The following is a 20,527-nucleotide window of genomic DNA, read 5'->3' as shown; positions in this document are numbered from 1 at the left end:
CAAATGTATCCAATATATCAGATAACAAAGTGAGATATTGTGACAATATGAGATAACAAAGGAACAACAAAAGAGATGAGAGATAACATAGCACCTTAAGGACAGCAATCATTCATTATATGGCTTTTGTTTCAATATCCTAGAGGTCCTTTCAATTAGCTTCATACTATATGGCTTTATGTATCAAGTTTTTGCTCTATTGCAAATCTTTGCTATTAGAGCCCAAGATTTCTACTGGTTATGATGAATGAGGAAAACCATTGAGCCTAAGTTCCTTTGAGTCTGGCTTACTTTGCTTAATATGATTTTTTCTAAGTCTTTCCATTTCCTAACAATTGGGGCGATGTCATTCTTTCTGACAGCAGCATAGAATTCCATTGTGTACAAATACCACATCTTGTGGATCCATTCATCAACTGAGGGACATCTAGGTTGGTTCCATATCTTTGCTATGGTAAATAATGCTGCAATGAACATTGTTGTGCTAGTAGATTTAGTATGTCCTTGTTTCTGGATGGTTGGGTAAATGCCAAGTAGTGAAATTGCTAGGTCATAGGGAAGCTCTATGTTTAGCCTTTTGAGGCACTGCCATACTGCTTTCCATAGTGGTTGAACGAGTTTGCACTCTCACTAACAGTGTAGTAGTGATCCCTCCTGGCCACATCCCCTCCAGCATCTGTTGTTATTAGTTTTCCTGATCCTGGCCATTCTAACTGGAGTGAGGTGGAATCTTAGAGTTGTTTTGATTTGCATTTCTTTTATGACCAGAGATGTTGAGCATTTCTTCATGTGTCTATAGACCATTTTTGTTTCTTCTTCAGAGAAGACTCTCTTTAAGTCTTTGGCCCATCTTTTAATGGGATGGTTGTTACTTCAGAGATTAGTTCTGGAGTGATTTAATTTTTTGAGCTGTTGATATATTTTAGATATGAGGCCTTTGTCCCTTGTATGGTTGGTGAAGATCTTCTCCCACTCTGTAGGCTTCCTAACTAATTTACTAGCTATGTCCTTTGCCATACAAAAGCTCTGCAGTTTAATGCAGTCCCACTTATCCAGCCTTTCTCTGATTTGTTGTGATTCTTATGACATGTTTAAAAAACAAAAACAAAATTTTTCTCTTCCCCAAGATTGTGAAGGCACTGTTTTGGGGGGCTTTTTTTATTTTATTTTTTTGTTGTTTTTATGTCGGTTGGGGGCTTGACTTCTGGGCCAAAGCATTGTCCCTGAGCTCTTCAGCTCAAGGCTACTGCCCTACCTCTTGAGCCACAGTGCCACTTTGTTTTCTGGTGATTAATTGGAGATGAATCTCAGACTTTAGTGCTGGGGCTGGCTTTGAACCAAGATCCTCAGATCTCAGCCTCCTGAGTAGCTAGGATTACAGGTGTGAGCCACTGCGCCTGGCTGAAGTTGCTGTTATTTATTTATTTTTTTTTCTAAGTATGTGGTACCAAGGAATCGAACCCGGGTTTTTGTGCATGCTAGGCAAGCACTCTACCACTAGGCCAAACTCCCGGCCCTGGTGCTATTATTTCTTTAAAAGTTTTATTGACATTCTGCATTATAGGGGAAAAAATTAAGGCCATATTAAAGGACTTGGGGCTTTATGATTAAATAGGCATTTTTTTCTAAATCATAAACATAATTTCTGGCTTATGATTTATAATTTTCCTATTCAAGTAATTACTTTTAGCAAATGCTTTAATTTTTCAGATTTTTTCTTGTTTAATATTCATTTAATAAAAGTTAACACTGAAATATAATATTGGATATTGCCACTTTTAGCAATATATTCAGAATATATTCCATGTTGTAACATGTACATACTAAATCCATACACAAATGAACATGTTTATTTACTAATTTACTTTCTTTATTTAAACAGTTCAGAAACTATTGCCAGATGTTGGTATATACTGCTTTCTGGATCTGTGCTTGTAAAAGACTCCATGGTCTTGCCTCCTTGCAGGTAAGTGTACTTTACCTTTTATTTAAAGCCGTCACATTCATGCTGTGTAGCCCAGGCTGGTCTGCAATCCTCTAGCATTAGCTTCCCAAATGCTGGGATCATAGGCATGCTCAGCCAGCCACATTAACTTTCGTGTGTAAAGCCAACGGTGTGGGGCCAGGAGTTTGACCTAGTGGTAGAGTGGTTTCCTATCATGCATGGAGACCTGGGTTCAATTCATCAGTACCACATACATAGAAAAAACCAGAAGTGGTGCTGTGGCTCAAGGTAGAGCCTAGCCTTGAGAAAGAGTAAGGACATTGTCAGACCCTGAGTTCAAACCAGGACTGGCAAAAAATAAAATAATAAAAAAAAATAAAAGCAATGCAACTGCTTTATCTTTTATTTATTTATTTATGTATTTATTTTTATTTATTTTGTGGATCATGGGGCTTGAACTCTTCCTGGCGCTGTCCCTGTTCCCTGTCAGCCTGGCATTGAACCATAATCTTCAGATCTCAGCCTCCTGGGTAGTAATATATATATATATATATATATATATATATTTTTTTTTTTTTTTTTTTTTTTTTTTTTTTTTGCCAGTCCTGGGCTTAAGCTCAGGACCTGAGCACTGTCCTTGGACTTTGGACTTTCTCAAGGCTAGAGCTCTACCACTTGAGCCTCAGCACCACTTCTGGCTTTTTTTTTTTCTATGTATGTGGTACTGAGGAATCGAACCCGGGTCTTCATGCATGCTAGGCAAGCACTTTAACCACTAGGCCAAACTCCTGGCCCAGTAATATATTTTTTAAATATTCTTTTTTTAAAAGCAACACCAGGGCTTGAACTTGGTATTTAACTTTTTTTCCTCATTGGCCAGCTCTCTACCACTGAGCTGTTCCTCCAGCCCCTTTGTGATCAAAGCTAGTGCTATACCACTTGAGCCACAGTGCCACTTCTGGCCTTTTCTGTATGTGGTACTGAGGAAACGAACCCAGGGCTTCATGCATGATAGACAAACACTACCACTAAGCCACAAAAGTAATGTGAAGATATTTGATATCAATATTTCATGTTTCTGAGACTGTAATTTTTTATTTATTTGTCTGTCTTGGGGCTTGAACTCTGGGCCTGGGCACTGTCTCTGAGCTCTTGAGCTCAAGACTACCGTCCTACCCCTTGAGCCTCAGGTCCATTTCCGGTTTTCTAATGGTTAATTGGAGATATGAGTCTTTAGTACCCCAGCTGGCTTTAAAATGAGATCCTCAGATCTCAGCCTTCTGAGTAGCTAGAATTACAGGCATGAGCACTGCACCTGACTATAATCTTTTAATTTTACACTGTGGCATGGTATCTTTTCCCAGTTTGAACCTTATTTCATGAGAGTTGTTTTGGTTCATCTTATGGTTTGGGGTTTACTGCTGGTTTTGGTTACTGGAAAAAAGTCTATTGTAATAGTTAAGAAAATGGCTTAAGGAACAAGGAAAACCAGATAAGAATTCTGATTTCATCATTTTCCAGTTACATTACTGGAGAGTTTCTAATTTCCATCTGTAAAACAAGAAAAATGAATATTATCATGTGGTTTTTACAAGTTCTACTCAAACTATCAACAAAAGTCTCTATAAAGTTCATACTCTAGAACTATACTGCCTGAGTTCATATTGTACTGTCATGGACAAATTACTAAAATCTCTGTGTGCCTTAGTTTGCACATTTATAAAATGGGTACAGCGATGGACCTGTTTCATAGGCTTGTTTTGGGAAATAAATGAATTAGTCTGTATAAATTTCTTAGAATAGTGTCTGGCTATTGAAGTAAGTTGTAAATTATCAACAGTTGTTAATTATCATTAATAAGTAAAATAGAACAAGGTTTGGAATGATAGTGAAATGTGATTTTCCTGGAGGATTTCTCCTGTTACTGATTCTTAAGATTTGGGGATTCAAGTTGTTCTTTGATGACATAAAATGTATTTTTAGTAACATTCCTTACAATGTTGAGAAGACTTGAAATTGCAGCTAAATTAATTTATTGGCATAACTATTAAAAACGAAGGTGTGGACATCTCAGTGTGGATGTCATTTTTAAATAGTGACATCTAAATTCCTAAAACTTTATATGGCTGCTTTTTGATTAAATGAAACAAATGATAGCTGTATGTTTTATTATATTAGTCAATTGACTATATATTTTACAAATCCAATATATATACTTGATTATATAAGCCTTTTGAATATTTTTTTGCCCTACTCTGGTGTTCTAAATGTTCAAGGCTTTTTGTAGCCATTAATTGGCTATAAATATATACTATCAGTTTGTAATCAAGACAATGAAGTTTTAAGTTTTGAGAATAATTGATAAGCATGTATGGAATTTTGCAAACACAAAGACATGGTATGCATTAATGTAGCCTTTGTGAATTTCATAGCAAATTTTACAAGTTTATTTAATCTTATAAAATTGTAGGTAGGGGATTTGTGGGGGGTTTTTCCATGACAGATGTGTTATAATATGATTGTTATAATTAATGAATTAAGGTAAGTAAAACAAGTCTTAGCCTGTAAGTCATCAAATAAAATTTTGACTTCTGTCTATATAATTATAATGAGCATAGTGGCAATTGGGTGTATAATCAGTATGATACCAGTAAGATATGACCACTCCCTGATACGGGATAGGAGTAATAGCTGACTTTTAGTTTATATAAATGGAGCCAGTTTTTCTACATGTGCAGTTTAAAGAGTTACTAATTGTTTAAAAAAGAAAAAGAAAAAAAGTACCCCAAAAGGATGAGGAGAACATGCTACCACTGAGGGAGAATAAATGAAAGGGAGACCCTGTCTCTAAGACCAAGTTCAGACTCCAATGGAGAATATGTTAGAGTGACAGGATTCAGATTTTGTTGGAAAATGTTAGTTGCAGCCCAACAGAAAAGTTTAGTGTGTTGCCTTAGGTCAAAATTGGGCCAGGCTGGTAGGAGGAGAACCTATGACCAGTACTGACTGACAAACAAGAATGATATCTCCCCCCTCATCCTTTCCCCCAAAGTGCTGTTGGGCTCCAAAGCTGGGATAAGGGACACAAAAACCCTGCCTCTTTTTGGTAACCCTCTTACTGATAATGGTGGGTAGCTATTTCTCCTGGGAAAGGAGAACATGTACAAAAGTGACATGTCAAGCTGAAAACCAAAAGTAGGGTACTCTTCACTCCCTTGGCTGCTGAGCCTGTAAACAAGTGCGTCTAAACACATTTGGTATTCATTCATTGGGAAAAAACAACTTTGTTTCTATATGCTGAAGTATAGGTGTCCTTCATGAAGGTAAAGTTGTTCTGTCCCAAATGAAGAGCCATGTATGTTCTAACCATTAGTATTGTTAAAAGTATTACTGGTAGTAGTAATGAGATAGCTCCATCTTAATGTCTCCAAATATTCTGTTACTATAGATTTTGCTCCCAACAACTTGTATATGAAATTCTTCTAGGGAAAAGAAAGAAAATACTTAATATACACAACTAACAGATAAAAAGAGAAAAACTGTAGACATTTTGTTTTTGTTTCATAATTAGAGCTGTAGTTATGTACAGTTGATTTTTGAGACATCGTATGGTATTGATTGTTCTCCATCCGGGTACCTATCTACCCTTCTCCAACTCACACTTCTTTTGGAAGAAGTCAAATACCCACATACGGGTTCGCCTTGGTGAGCTTCTAACTTGATGTATTAGATTTCATCTGTCCATGCTTAAAGACCACACACTATTGTTCAAGCCCCATGACTGACCAAAAAAAAAAAAAAAGACTATACTGTTGAAATTGCTATAGCTCTACCATTTCTTGTAGTCAAGGGGACTCTTGGCACACTTTTGAAGTTCTGAACTTAAGAGTGAGGCGGGTGTGACCCCTGTTACTAAAGCAACTAGTAGAGGAATATATACACGCTTGTTTTTGTTGACAGGAGAGGAGCACCCAACATCCCATTGAGATTGGAAAGCTCAGTGCCTTCACTGGTTTGGGAGAACTGGGCATCCATAGGTGATTTTGGAAACGAATGATTTCAGGGGAGATGGATGAATCTGAAGAGAAGATAGTAACACGGGACAGTGTTCCACTGACCTTGGGGTTTAATGTTTGACCTTAAATCTCATTTTTCTGTGGTAAAAATTTATTCTTGCTTTGCTGATGGACTAAGGAGAATAAAGAAGATAATAGATTGTGTTCATTTTTGGTGGATCTAGTTTTTAAATGGATAATGGAACTTCAGAGAAAGGCTGTTACCTGCATTGGTTGCTCCAGAAGGGTGCTTTTTGTTTGAAGTTGCACTACATATTTTCAAATGTCCCTTTCTGAGCCCAGCAGTATCTTACTGTTCAATAGAAGTGGTCTTCATGATGTGCAATAGACCCTTGCAGGCATGTGGCTTCAAGAAGACCAGTGTTGAAGAGAAACTGTACACTCAAGATGCGTAGCATTCAGTGCTTTCAAATTGCTCACATTGACTCATTCCCTGTGTGTAGCAATCTGAAGCTCCATACTGCATCGAGTGGGTTTCATTACCATCATTAAAATTCCTGTTGCACAAATAAATGCTGCTCACCAAGAATCAGATCTTATTTTCTGCTCTTTATCCTGAGTACTGTGCTTGACTCATTTTCCACTAAATTTTTCATTTTCATTTAAAATTTCTCATTTCAATGTTTCATTTTAATTTTTCCAAACACTAAAGACATGGCCACCTCTCAACAAATCTTAACATTTTCCCTTTTAACACTTCTGTTAAGCACGTTGCATCGCTTTTTTGACTTGGGAAGATTGCCATACTTGCTTCCTGCTCCTTGGGCATCATTAGCTTTTTGGAAAGCACATTTTCATAAAATTAAGGGTAAGGGAACACTTAACAAATCTCCCAGTGATTTAAACAATGATGCTAAAACATGGAGCTAAGAGCTGCTCAGCATCAACTGCTTGTGTGTGTGTGTATGTGTGTGTTTTCTTTTTTTGTACAGTGCTTGACTATATTCCTACATAGTTCCACAGTGTTTGTAACATCTAGACTCCCAAGAACAATGTGTGGGAGTTTGAGGTTCTGTTTCACATACCGCTACCACTATTGGTGGCAGTCCTTTAATTCACATCTTAGTGTGAGGTGATTTTCTGATATGTATTATTGAACACTTTTCTTGTACTGACTAGCCACTGCTTGCTCCTCTCCACTGCTTTCTTGAGCCCTCCCTCTCCCCCTCTTCCTCCTTTTTCCCTACTCTCTCTCTTTCTCTTTTCGTGGTACAGGATTTGAATGCGGAGTCCACTTAAATATCCAGGTTGTCAGACCCTCTACCACTTAAGCCATGGCCCTAGCCCATTTTGCTTAAAATTTCAAAAAAGGTTTCACATACCGCGTCCCCCTCCCCCACCCCGTGGACTGTCATGCCCTCCTAACTCCTGTGTGGCTAGGATTATATATGTGATAATCATTCCTACTTTGTTGGAGGAAAGATGGGAATGATTGTTTTGTTTATTGATGGATTTTTGTGCCAGTGGTAGGGCTTGAACATAGGGGCCCTCGTCTTTCGTTTGCGTAGCTTTTTTGCTTGTGGCTGGCACTCTACCACTTTGGCCACACCCAGCTCTTTCACTGGTTCATTGGAGACAGAATCTTGTAGGCTTCTGTGCTCACACCGGTCCACAGTCTTCAGACCTCAGCTCTCTGAGGAGCTGGGATTACAGTTACAAGGCAGTGGTGCCTGTCTGCTTTCTGGTTTTAATTTGCATAGAAATCTTTGTCTCAGACCAAGAATACAAAAATACTCATATTCTTTTAATATTGAATTTTTACTAAAAAAATAGCCACTGGCGTACAGCAGTTTGTTTTAATAAGCTGTCTTGTTTCCATTTCTTTATACATGTGAATATTAATGTTTTCTATAATTTAATATATATGGTTTAATGTAAAATTTTATTTTGTGAAATATAGAGTTCTGATACCATTCCTCATTAGGTAATTTTTCCTTTAATTCAGAAGTATTGAATTATAGATGTTTGGAATTTAATTTGTAACTAATTTTTTGAAACTAATTAAGGTCAGAAGTTTAAATGAAATTTTCATATAGAACTATATTGACACTTGTTATATCTGGATAATTAAGAGGAAAGATACAAGGTCAGCATTTTTTATTAACCTCAGGATTTTTAAAAATTTGTTTTCTGTATTGAAATACTTTATAACTTCTAAAGAAATTATTTTTCTGTTTTTATAGTTTTGGTAAGCAGTTTGGAGGAAAAAGAGGATGTGATTGTCTTGTATTAGAGCCTTCAGAAATGATTGTGGTAAGAACCTTAAAGAATGCTGAATTGTTTTTGACATGCTTCAGTTTTTTATGTGAAATGTGGTAGGCACTCAAAGAGGTTTCATTGCTGTGACCTTTTAGAGATTTAAAGTAGCATCAGAACTAAGTACTGAGCTTATAGTTTCATCAAACTTTTTGATCTTTAGCAAAATGTAAAACATGGTATAGTTATATTTAACATTATATCAAGTTTATCTGTCCCACCAGAAAATTAAAGACTTTGAACAGGGACAGTGATTTCAGGCGTTTTTCTCCTTTCCCTGTCAATTTAATCAATAAAAGATTCTTTGCCCTGCATTAGATGGCAATAGCTAGAAAACAAAAGTAGAGAAATACGAATAGACCCAGGTTGAAAGTAATCCAATCATATCTTTTTTGGGAGGAGTTTTTGTTTTGGCAATACTTTTTTTTTTTTTTTTGCCAGTCCTGGACTTTAGCTCAGGGCCTGAGCACTGTCCTGGGACTTTTGTCAAGGTTAGAGCTCTACCACTTGAACCTCAGCACCATTTCCAGCTTTTTTCTATGCATGTGGTACCAAGGAATCAAACTCGGGTCTTTGTGCATGCTAGGCAAGCACTCTACCACTAGGCCAAACTCCTGGCCCCAGGTGTAACATTTTTAAACAGTTTTCAAAGTAATCATTATTATTTATTAACTGACGGTCTACTGGTAGTTAAGAATTTTGTCTTCCTAACTCATTTATTAACAACATCAGGACTAATAACTTTTTGTACTATACATGAGGGTTCCATCAATTACTAAACATTTTTATTTGAATTCTCAGACATGATAAACTTACTTCAACTATGTATCGCTCTTTAAAAGTAAAAAAAAGTATTGCCGGGGCTGGGAGTTTGGCCTAGTGGTAGAGCGCTTGCCTAGCATGCACAAAGACCCGGGTTCGATTCCTTGGTACCACATACATAGAAAAGTCAGAAATGGTGCTATGGCTCAAGTGATAGAGCCTTGAGGAAAGCCTAAGGAAAGTGTTCAGGCCCTAAGTTCAAGCCCCAGGACTGGCTGATATGTATGGGGAAAAATACTTAGTCTCAGAGTATGTTACCCAGAAATCATTTAGGAAGGGAAATATCACTGCATATTGGTAGAGTCTACTTAGCAACAATGATTGCTACCACCACCATCTGTTTGCAGACTGATACTGCACTGCACTGATGTCATACACTGAGGACTGATTGTCCTGACTGTGGTATGTCCTGTTAGAAATGTGTACCTTTGTCATTAAAGAAATTTCAGACAAAATAAATTGGAAGATAATTCATAAATTGGACTATATACTTTATTTTTGTCCATCATGGGGCTTGTACTCACGGCTGTCCCTGAACTTTTTTACTCAAGGCTAATATTCTACCACTTTGAGCCATAGCACCACTTGAGATTTTCGGGTAGTTCATTGGAAATAGGAGTCTCATAGCCTTTCCTGCCATGACTGGTTTTAAACTGCAATCTTCAGATGTCATTCTCCTGATTACACTAGGATTGCAAGCACAAGCCACCAGCACCTGGCAAGGACTATACACTTTAAATATTCTAGTGTCGAGATATACATAGAAAGATTAAGAAAGAGTTCAACATGGAGTAGGAAAAGAGAAAAGTAACAATTAAAAGCTTGATCTTACTAAATCCTGAATAATTGAAGTAATTATAAATGATTCTGGCATTGGTGATAAAAATTTAAATATGGACTGCAGATTAGGTAACACTGAATTCTGTGATTTTGATAACTGCACTTTTTAGGAATTTCATGTTGATACATATTTCAAGGTCAAGAAACATACCTTCAATATGTTCTTGGGTATTGTAGGAAAGATTGTGTGTGTATGTTTGTGTGTGGACATCACCACCACCATTGTGGTTAGTAATTTTTTATTTGTCTTATTGGTAGTGGGACTTGAACTCAGGGCCTCAACACTGTCCCTAAGCTTTATCGCTCAAGGCTAGTACTCTACCACTTTGAGCTAGCAATTTTTAAATTCCAAACTGTTTCATTGGCATTCAGTTTTGTTTAAATACAATGAAACAGTCCACTATAGTAGGACATAAAGAGAATTTTGGAAGATGCTTGATCCATGTTTAAATGAAATGGTTTTATGTATATATTTATACAAATTTGAGTAATTGCACTGATGACAGGGGATATCTTTTGTCCAGCACCTTCTTGATCACTCAACATGCCAATTTAATTTGACATGTTTGCTTTAAAATTATATTTAAAAAAAATCAGCAACACAATTACTTAACTGAACCTGAGGGGCTTCTTAGGATTTCATAGGATCATTATTCTGATTTGCCTTGTATTTTTTTGGACATTCTTACTATCTTTAAGTTGTACAAAGGAGTTGTCATTCACCAACACAGTTTATGAATACAGCGCATCTTGATCACTGTCACCCTTTTTAAACATTCTCATTCACCCTGCCCAACTCACCTCTTTCCTTACTTACCTTAATTTTAGGTCATGCATTGAATTTTTTGCCTTTTAACAATACAGTTTATGTGAACAGTGCATCTTAGTCTATGTCACCCCTTCAATGTCTTTGCATACACATCCCCTTCCATACACCTCTTCCCATATATTTCTCTGTTCCCTGGTATATACACTGAATTCTTCTATTTTCCTCATTTCCCAACTTCTTTCTTCTACTTCTTCCCCCCTCAGCTGGTTTGCCATCTTTCAAACCTAGAAATATAAAGTCAAAGATGTTCAAACTCTACGGTCTAAAATTTTATACAGAATGTCTGCATCAAGACATACTTTTTTTTTCCTTAGAAGTATTTTTATTTACTACCCTGATTGGATTATTACACATTGGGTTCATGTATTCTTATGCCAAATAAGTATAATTGAATTAGTAAATTTACTAAGTAGATTTTTGTGAGGAAATGAAGACTGAGCAGTTACATTCACGTTGGTGGAGAAGTGGTGGGCTCTCTAGAGAACCCAAGACAGCCTTACTTGCTTGAGGGAGGTGTTTTTGATACTCAGCTGCTTGGGTTTGTGTGTGTGTGTGTGTGTGTGTGTGTGTGTGTGTGTGTGATTTTTGTTTTTGTTTTTCTGGTGATACTGGGATTTAAACTTGACCTCTTGCTCATTCAGCTTGCTTCCTTGACTGGTGTTCTGCCAATATGAGCCATTGCTTCCTCTCTACCCCTGGGCCTTTTTTGTTGATGATTTTGGAGATGGTATCTTACAGATTTTTCTGCCTGAGCTGGCTTCAAACCACAGTCCTCCAAAGTCTCGGCCTCCTGAGTAGCTCAGATTATAGCTATGAGTTCCTAGTATCTGGTGTAGCTACTAATTTTTTTGGTGTTATGAGGTACTCAATCAACATGCTTGCTATTATATATTACCTTAGACCCTCTGTGAACTCATCTATATTCATGAGGAATCTAATGTATATGTGAAGAAAATCTTGAAATGTATAAAAATTGTGGGTTGCTGTGTTCATAAGGGCCCTGCATTTATTCTGTACATTACTGAAATGCCTAGGCTGCTATATCAAGAAAGCATGGCAGGAAGAATGCAAGCCAGATTTATGATCTTGATCTGTCTATGGAGCCAAAGCAAGCTGGGGAAGGCGAGTGTGAAGTGATCTGCAGTAGAGATGTCTGTTCCTAATTTGTCTTGTACTGCAATGGATTGTTGTGATGGGATGTACAGAAACTCCTTATTACGTAGATTAGTGTGCCCTTAAATACCAGTATATATTGGAAGATACTTCACAAAGGGAGCAGAAATGGCCTAAATTTTAACAGTCGACAGTGAATATCTGCCAAGTTTGGAAAATTGAAAGATCACCTATGTCAAAGGAAGAGTAGATATGAGGAATTAAGGTACAAAAGGAGAACATGAAGAATGATAAGTCAGAAGAGAAATAAAGCCTAGTTCTTTGAAGAAAGATAAAACTGTTGAGAATATGGAATTTAAGGAGGGTGCTCAAGAAAAAGGGAGGGAGGTAGAGTGGAGGAGGGTAGAAGAAAGATAAGGACCATTAGAATTGATACATGATGAAAAAAACTAGAAGGAAGGGGAGGACTATAATGCACACAGTTGAGTTTACAAATGTTACTCCATTTCTTAACACACTTGTCTAGATCAGAAATTATCCTGGTGTTCTAACTACGTGCTCACTGTTACCTTGGTTGTATCCTTCTAACATTCATTCATTCTTACTGCCTCAACTTGATTTCTTATTTCCTAATAGGTTTGTTAAGTCTTTATTTTCAATACCACTGTATAAATAAAATTAAAATATATTAAACGGTATTGGACACATTTAGAAAATAAATATTTGTCAAGTCAGTCCACTGTTCATTTCAAAAGCTTGGGAGCTGTGACAAACAACTGTTAGTAACTGTTCTCAGTGGATATAGAGTTCAGGCTATGGTGATTAAATACCATTCTGCCACTAATAAGATTGAGCCTCTAGGAATAGATAGTGCAGGAAGTGTTATTAGACAAATTTCTCATGTCAGAGAGCAAGGAAGTATCAAAAATTATTGAGATTGTGAAAAGTTCATAGTTCTTAAAAGGGCTTATCTTAAATATTAAAAATATTACAGGGAGGGAAAGTGGGAGAAAAATAAAGCGGTAACAATGTTCTACAAGAAATGCACTCATTGCCTTAGGTAACTATAACCCCTCTATGACACCTTTATAATGAAATTAAATTTTAAAAAACACTAAGAATTTTCATCAGGATGCTAAAATTTAGCTAATTTTTTCAGTATTTTTACAGTGATTTATGGCTTTTTCTTCCTTAATCTCTTAATATGGTTTTATGTTATAATATATAATATATACATAGTATATATTTCATTCCCAATGAAAGCTCAGCTTAAGCTTTGTTAAATCTATTGTGCTTTTATATTCTAGACTCAGTTTCTTTAGTGAGATGTATAATGTGTAATTTGTCTTTTTTTTTACCTTAGTATTCTGTGAGTGTAATTACTCAAAATCTGTTTCCTCTTCTCTACTTTTCTGCTTGGGAAAAGGCTTTATATTCTTTGATTGCTCATAGGCTTGGATTTATCTCTATCACATTTTGAGCTTCATATTTTTTTTCTCTTGTTGCTTTGTTCTCTTTTATAATTAAATTTTTAAAAAGAAGTTAAGCACCCCTACTCCTTTAGAAATAGCAAATGGGGTTTGCTAATTCTGACTATATTTAAATTCTTTCTTTAAAATATCTGAAGCTAATCCAGGCATAATATTTCAAGACTAGAATTCCAACACTCAGGGATCTGAAGTAGGAGGATTTTGAGTTTGTGGCCAGGCTGGGCCACTCAGGAGACTCAAAATCTAAACAAAAGAAATAAAAAGCCACACTTGTAAGTCTTTAGTGGTCCCAATGTAATTTCTATTGTCAGTCTTTGGTCAGTGTCGATTTAATATGGCCCATAGTTTCCTCAGTTTGTGGTCATTTGGCTCTGTGGTTCTGAGTCTTGAGCTCTCATACCTGAAACAACTCTTTCTACAGACAATTTTTAAAGTAATGGCGTATTCTGTAAAAGTATAGCGGTGTGAGGCCAGGAGTTTGGCCTAGTGGTAGAGTGTTTGCCTAGCATGAACAGAGACTCGGGTTCAATTCCTTGGTACCACATACATGGAAAAGCTGGAAGTGGTTCTATGGCTCAAGTGGTAGAGACTAGCCTTGAGGAAAAAGCCCAAGGTCAGTATTCAGGCCCTGAGTTCAAGCCCCAGAACTGGCCAAAAAAAAAAGGTATAGTAGTGTGTTCTTACATCTATAGCACATGCTCTGAAGAGAGATAGACCTGGCAACTTAGCTTTTATAAGGATTGTTGTAGGCAAGGGGTTGTAGCACAGGGCTAGGGCCCTTGCTTAGCATTACAGGGCTCTTAAGTGTGATCTCCAGCAACACACGCACATGTGTGTATGCACACAACTCAAACCCAACAACAGTTTTAAAAGCTGAAAAAAGATCACTGTTATGAGCCTACAAAGTATTAGAGTATAGAGTAAAAGTGCTTTTGTTTTCACTTTTTAACAGTTCACTAAAATTGTAACCATAATCATTTTCAAAGTCAAATAAGCATCTAATCAGGCAGTTTGTAATTCGTATAATTTATAAGTGGTAACTCTTGAATGTGTAGGTGTAGTTGACAGCCTTCATTTCTGGTAAGAGACTACTTAGAGGATATATGTTTATGTGTGCAAAATAGACAATTTCCTGGGAGGAAACTGTGGTCTCCAGATCTTTATAATAACATCATCTCTTCACTTTTAACTCGAGCATTGTCCTGTGTGGCTTTTTGACACAGTTTTGTGGCAGAAGTAAATGAAGCTTCCTTATGAGCCTATTAAAACTTCGTAGACTGTCTTTAACATGGAAAAATTGGATATTCAATCAGGATTGTGAACATGTGTTTCAGGTAGAGAATTCCAAAGATAATGAAGATAGTATTCTACAAAGAGAAATTCCTGCCAGACAGTCTCGACGAAGGTTCCGGAAAATTAACTATAAAGGAGAGCGTCAAACCATAACTGATGATGTGGACATTAGTAGTTATCTTTTGGTGAGTACATTTAGAAATATTTCATGGCTTTTCCATAATTTTCATATACATACTATCTTTAACATTTGTTTTTTGGTAATAATAATTGGTCTCCTCAGATAAAAGTTTGGTGCAGTTAAATGTACTATGTTTTTATATGGCTGGATTATTTAGAAGTATTATCAAAGCCTTTTTTTAAGCGTTTGTTGTTTAATGTAACACAAAGTATTTACTAGTGTGAAAACTCAGGTACTATGCTTTTGGGGAGCTCCTAATGTACATCTTTTATATACGTGTACTGTATATAAGAGAATAAAACGTGTCAGATGTTCCCTTGAGTTATAGAACAGGTACATACTGTGTGCTAGTGCAGAGATATGCAAGTGCTGGATGTGTGTTTCCACATATAAACAAATAACTTTTTTTTCTTTTTAGTACTATGGGCCTCACATACTTGCTGGACTTTCTTGTTTACAGGTGCTCTACACTTGTGCAATAGCCCCAGTCCTGCTTTTTGCTGTTTTGGTTGTTTTGTTTGTTTTTGTTTTGAGACAGTCTTAACTGATTTTTCTGCCCCAGCTGGCTTTGTTCAATCTGTCTGATTTCAGCCTCCTGAGTGGTTAGGATTTTAAAAAATAATGAGCCAACAGAACTTGGATGAAATAATAGGTTTTTATTAACACACTAGAAAATAAGCTATTTCTTTAAAAGTCTTTCAACTTGTAGCTGTAGGTAGGTTCTTGTTTAGACTGAAAAGTAGTTAAATTAAGAATGACCATAATCTAAGAATAAGTGTGTGTAAGTTCTTCTGAAAATCGAGCACAGGGCTTCTCATACATTAACCAAGTCCTCTGTTACTCCGCTGCCTCTCCATCTCCAGCTTGTGTTTGTGTTTTTGAAAGAAGAGTTTCCCTCAAAAATAACAGCTATCTGAAGAGTCATTCCCAGAGTATAAGCAGTTACTGTACAGCTTTTTCTCTTTTGTTTATCTGTGTTTAAAATATAAAATGAAGGGTAGAGGGAGTGTTGACTGCAGGAAAATTCATGAATATGTTCTTTTGTCAGAAACAAATGTATTCCTTCTGTGTTAGGATTAAGAAAAAATAAGAGTTATTTGTAAAGGAATAAGAATTTAAGACAGCTTCTAAAGATTTTTTTTTCACATTTGCCTAGTTTTATTGATTGGATACATTATATTTCTGTCAATAAATAATACTAGTCCCACAATTTTGCCACATTCAGAGCCACACCAGCTTCTATGTCTGTTTTCATTATTTAACAATTTTTGTATGTAATTTGACATGTCACGAATCTGACTTGTTTTGCTATATTACACAAGTAATAGATATCTATAGTTAATGGGATTCAATATTCTGTTTTGATGCTTGCATATAGTATATACTAATCAAAACCAACTTCACCTCGTCTCCTTCCCTAAGTGCCATCCAGATCCCCTATCCATAGTAATCAGGGATTATTAACCCCTAGTATTTTATGTTCAGATCAGCTGTTTTTTTAGTTTCCACAAATTAAAGCAAATATGTTGTACTTGTTTTTCTGTGTCTGACTTACTTACCTTAAGGTGACTATATTTCTTTTTTGCTATCAAGAATAGGATTTATTCTTTATGACTAAATAATACTCTATTTCTTTCTCCATTGATGAGTACCTAGGTCAGTTCTGTATCTTAGCTGTTGTGAAATAGTGCCGCAATAAACATGGTCATTGGGTGTTCATATTGTGTGCTATTTTCATTTCTTTGGGGGTAATTACCAAGGAGTGGGGTAGCTCACCATTAAGGCTGGACTCAAACTTCCTATCCTCTTGCCAGTGTGGTATGTATATGAGTGTGTTACTATATCAACTATATATATTTTTTATGAATCTCTATAGTATATTGCATTCTGACCTGCAGTGATAAAAGTTGTGTTCTTGATAGTAGCCATGGGAAGAATGAGATGATTTACCATGATGATTTTGCTTTTCATATGTTAGCCATTTTTATTTTCTGAGAAATACTCAGATGGCTATTTAAATTGAGTTGAGTAGCCCATTTTAAATTGTTGCTTGAATTTTTAACTTTTTTGAGTTTCTTATATATTGTAGCTATTATTAATTCTCTCAGATGAGTAGTTGTTCCTTTTTTTTCCCTCCCCTCCTATAGATTCTCTTCACCTGATTTATTGTTTCTTTATTGTGGAGAAAATAGTTTATTATAATTCATTCATCTGCTTTTTCTGCTTATGCTTTTAGGATAGTATCTAAATACTACTTATTGATGTCATCTTTCCCCTGTGATTTCCTCTGTTAGTTTTCAGAGTTTCAGGTTACATTTTAGATTTCTGGTCCATTTTGAATTGATTTTGTATAGGTCATTTCAGAAATTATATATCTGTTTTTCTGGCACTATTAAAGTGCTTGTCCTTTGTACAGTGTTTTTCATGAATGTGTTGACAATCTGTTGGCTATAGATATGTAGGTTTATTTCTGGGATCTTTATTTTCTTGTCTTGGTTTCTATGTTTGTTTTCTTTTTTTTCATGTCAGTTGGGATTGAATTCAGGGTCTGGGTTTTGTCCCTGAGCCTCTCTTTGTGCTCAAGGCTAGTGTTAAATCATTTGAGCCACAGAGCCACTTTCTACTTTAGGCTTTTGAGTGGTTAATTTGGAGGTAAGAGTCTCACTGAGACTGTTCTGCCCAGGCTGGCTTCCAACTTGAATCCTCAGATCTCAGCCTCCTGACTAGCTAGGATTACAGGTGCCCTGCTTCTATGTGTGTTTTTATGTTCTATCCTGTTACTCTCGCTTTGTAGTATATCTTGAAAGCAGGAACTACTATACCTCCAGCTTTGCTCATTTGATATAGGTAGGCTTCTATGGCTAATTTCTTAAATGAAGATTTTTTTCTGATATTATAAAGAGTATCATTGGTATTTAGAGATTACTTCAATCTGTAAATTCCTTTGGCTAGTATGGATGTCAACAGTTTTAATGTCCCAGTATGTGAGCTGGAACTGTCTTTCTGTGATTTTGTTTCTTTAGGTACTTTAATCTTCATTTTGCAATTGTATGTGTGCATACTTGCACCAGTACTAGGGCTTGGGCTCAGCGCTTGGGCATTTTCCCTTGTCTTTTTCATTCAAGGCTGACTATGTTGTACCACATGAACCACACCTTCACTTCTGGCTTTTTGGAGATAAGAGTTTCATGAAGTTGATATTGGGGCTGACTTTGAATTACAGTCCTCAGATATCTCAGCCTCCTGAGTAGCTAGGATTACAGGTATGAGCCACTGGTGTCCGGCTCCTTTTTTATTTTTTGAGGCAGTGACTGTCTCTGTAGCATAGGCTGGCTGTGAATTCATACTTCTTATGCCTCAACCTCCCAAGCTGGAATTACAGCCATGAACTGCCATACTTGGTTTTATTGTTTATTAAATTGCATATGCTGAACTGTTAACCAGTAGAACCAAGTCCAACTTGATAAAGGTGAGTTCTTTTTTTAATTACTGTTGGATTTTATTTCTAGTATTTCTTGAGAATTTTCATGATATTTATCAGCTATATTAGACTATACTTTCCTTTTTTTCCTCTTCCTGTTCTTCTTGGTTTTAGTTTTGCGATTATGATAATACTGGCCTCCCTTCCAATTCTCTGACATAGTTGGAACATTATTGTTAGCACTAAAAGAAGAAAAAGAGAAATGAAAGACTAGAAAGTGGTTGGGAAGCCACTGAAGGTGGTAGATGCCACCTAGGCGTGGGAGGGCTAAGGAGAGGGATGGGAGAATGAATATGGTGGAAGTGGTTTGTGTGAGTATGTAACCATTAACAGTGAAACCTGTTTGGAAGGAAAGAAAAAGGATAGGAGAGAGCCATAGATGATATGTGCTTGACACATTGTATATATATATATATGGAAAGGTTACAGTGAAATGCTCCTACTATATGCTTATAAATCTAAGATTTAAAGAAAAAATAGGCTGGGTGCAGTAGCTTTAGTTATTTTTCACATAGGATCTACTAACTTTTGCTCATCCTGGCTTCAAAACACAATCTTAGCTCTTTTTTTTTTTTTTTTCCCTTAAGAAGCTTGGATTACAGGTATTAGGCACCATAATCAGCCATTTTGTATTTCTGTGATGTCAGTTGAAATGTTTCCTTTTTCATTCCTGATTTATTTGCACCTAAAAATCTTCATTTTTATGTGTGGCTCATACCTGTAATCCTAGCTGCTCTGGAAGCTGAGATCTGAGGGGTGAGGTTGGAATCCACTCCATGAAGAAAGGTCCATGAGATTCTAATCTCCATTTAGAATACCAAAAAGCTGGAAGTAAAGGTATGGCTCATGTGGTAAGAAGGCTAATCTATCAGCAAAAATGCCAAAGGAAAGCTATTAAGTAGAGCTACTTCAGCTTGCTTCCTGTTCTCATGGAGTTTTTCTTTAATCTTTTAACATTGCTTCTGTCTTTACTAAGGAAGTAAATTTCTTGTAGGCAGCATATTGTTAGGTATTATTTTCTCACCCATTCATCTAGTCTGTATGTTTTAATTGGATAATTTATAGTTAAGGTAATTGTTGGTAAAGACTTACTCATATAATTTTGTTAATTTTAATTTTCTTTGAATTGTTTTTATGTGACGTATGGTGCTAAGTATCTCAAACTCAGGGCCTTGCACATGCCAGGCAAAAGCTTTCCAGCTGCAGCTACATCCCCAGGCCTTGTGATTATTTGTTTTTGGTTTTTGTTTTTTCCAGTCCTGGGGCTTGAACTCAGGGCCTGAGCACTGTTCTTGGGCTTTTCCTGAAGGCTAGTGCCACTTGAGCCACAGTACCACTTCTAGCTTTTTTCTATATATGTTGTACTGAGGAATCAAACTCTGGTTTTTGTGCATGCTAGGCAAGCACTCTACCACTAGGCCAAACTCCCAGCCCCTTGTGATTGTTTTGATTATCCTTGGTGCACATTTTTTTTCTGTTTATCTTTGGGTTTCGTGGTTCAATATATTGATATGGTTTGGTTCTTTCTATATTTCTCTGTGTCTGTTCCTACCTGATTTGATAACCTAATGTGTCTTCATTATGGTGATTATCTTTCCAAAGAAATCCTAAGTGTCTCCTATAAGGCTAGTCTCATGGTGAATTCTGTCAGCTTTTGTTTGTCTTAGGAGGGCTTTTCTCCTCTTCTGAAGAATATGTATGCTGGGTAGAGTGTTCTTGGTTGGCAGTTATTTTCTTTTTTTAGCGGTCATGGGGCTTGAGCTCTGGGCCTGGGCACTGTTCTTGAGCTCTTTAGCTCAAGGTTAGTGCTCTACCACCGAGCCACAGTGTCATTTCTGATGTTTTAGTGGTTAATTGGAACTACGTCTCATGGACTTTTGTGCCTGTGCTGGTTTTGAAACACAGTGGTCAGATCTCAGCCTCCTGAATAGCTAGGATTACAGGCGTGAGCCATTGGCATCCAGTAGCAGTTATTTTCTTTTATTAGTTGAAATGTTTGATAACCTGGCTTGTGAGATTCCTGCTGTTAGTCTGAGAGGATAACCTTAAATAGTGACTTGCTGCTATTTTGTTGCAGATTTTAAAATTTCTTTTTATACTTCTGATAGCCTGACTATAATAGGTCATAGCAAAGATCTTTTGTGGTCATATCTGATCGGAGTCCTGTGGGCCACCTGTGCCTGGATGTTCATCTTACTTTT

General features: G+C 36.6%; 1 protein-coding gene across 7 annotated transcripts in view; it reads left to right on the top strand.

Annotated features, from left to right (window-relative positions):
• Nucleotides 1-20,527, top strand: part of Rapgef6 (Rap guanine nucleotide exchange factor 6) — a 145,310-nt gene that overhangs the window by 30,177 nt on the left and 94,606 nt on the right. For all 7 annotated transcript variants that reach the window (XM_090320826.1, XM_090320828.1, XM_090320823.1 and 4 more), the window contains exons 4-6: nucleotides 1,883-1,966; nucleotides 8,205-8,274; nucleotides 14,706-14,849. In XM_090320826.1, the coding sequence (XP_090176952.1) occupies nucleotides 1,883-1,966; nucleotides 8,205-8,274; nucleotides 14,706-14,849 (298 nt within the window). The remainder of the gene's footprint in view (nucleotides 1-1,882; nucleotides 1,967-8,204; nucleotides 8,275-14,705; nucleotides 14,850-20,527) is intronic.

This window comes from Megascapheus bottae, chromosome 29 (genome assembly GCF_031878675.1).
Source record: "Megascapheus bottae isolate mThoBot1 chromosome 29, mThoBot2.hap1, whole genome shotgun sequence".
Taxonomy (NCBI): domain Eukaryota; kingdom Metazoa; phylum Chordata; class Mammalia; order Rodentia; family Geomyidae; genus Megascapheus; species Megascapheus bottae.
The sequence above is the reverse complement of the archived record's forward strand: the minus strand, read 5'-3'. Positions and strand labels throughout refer to the sequence as shown.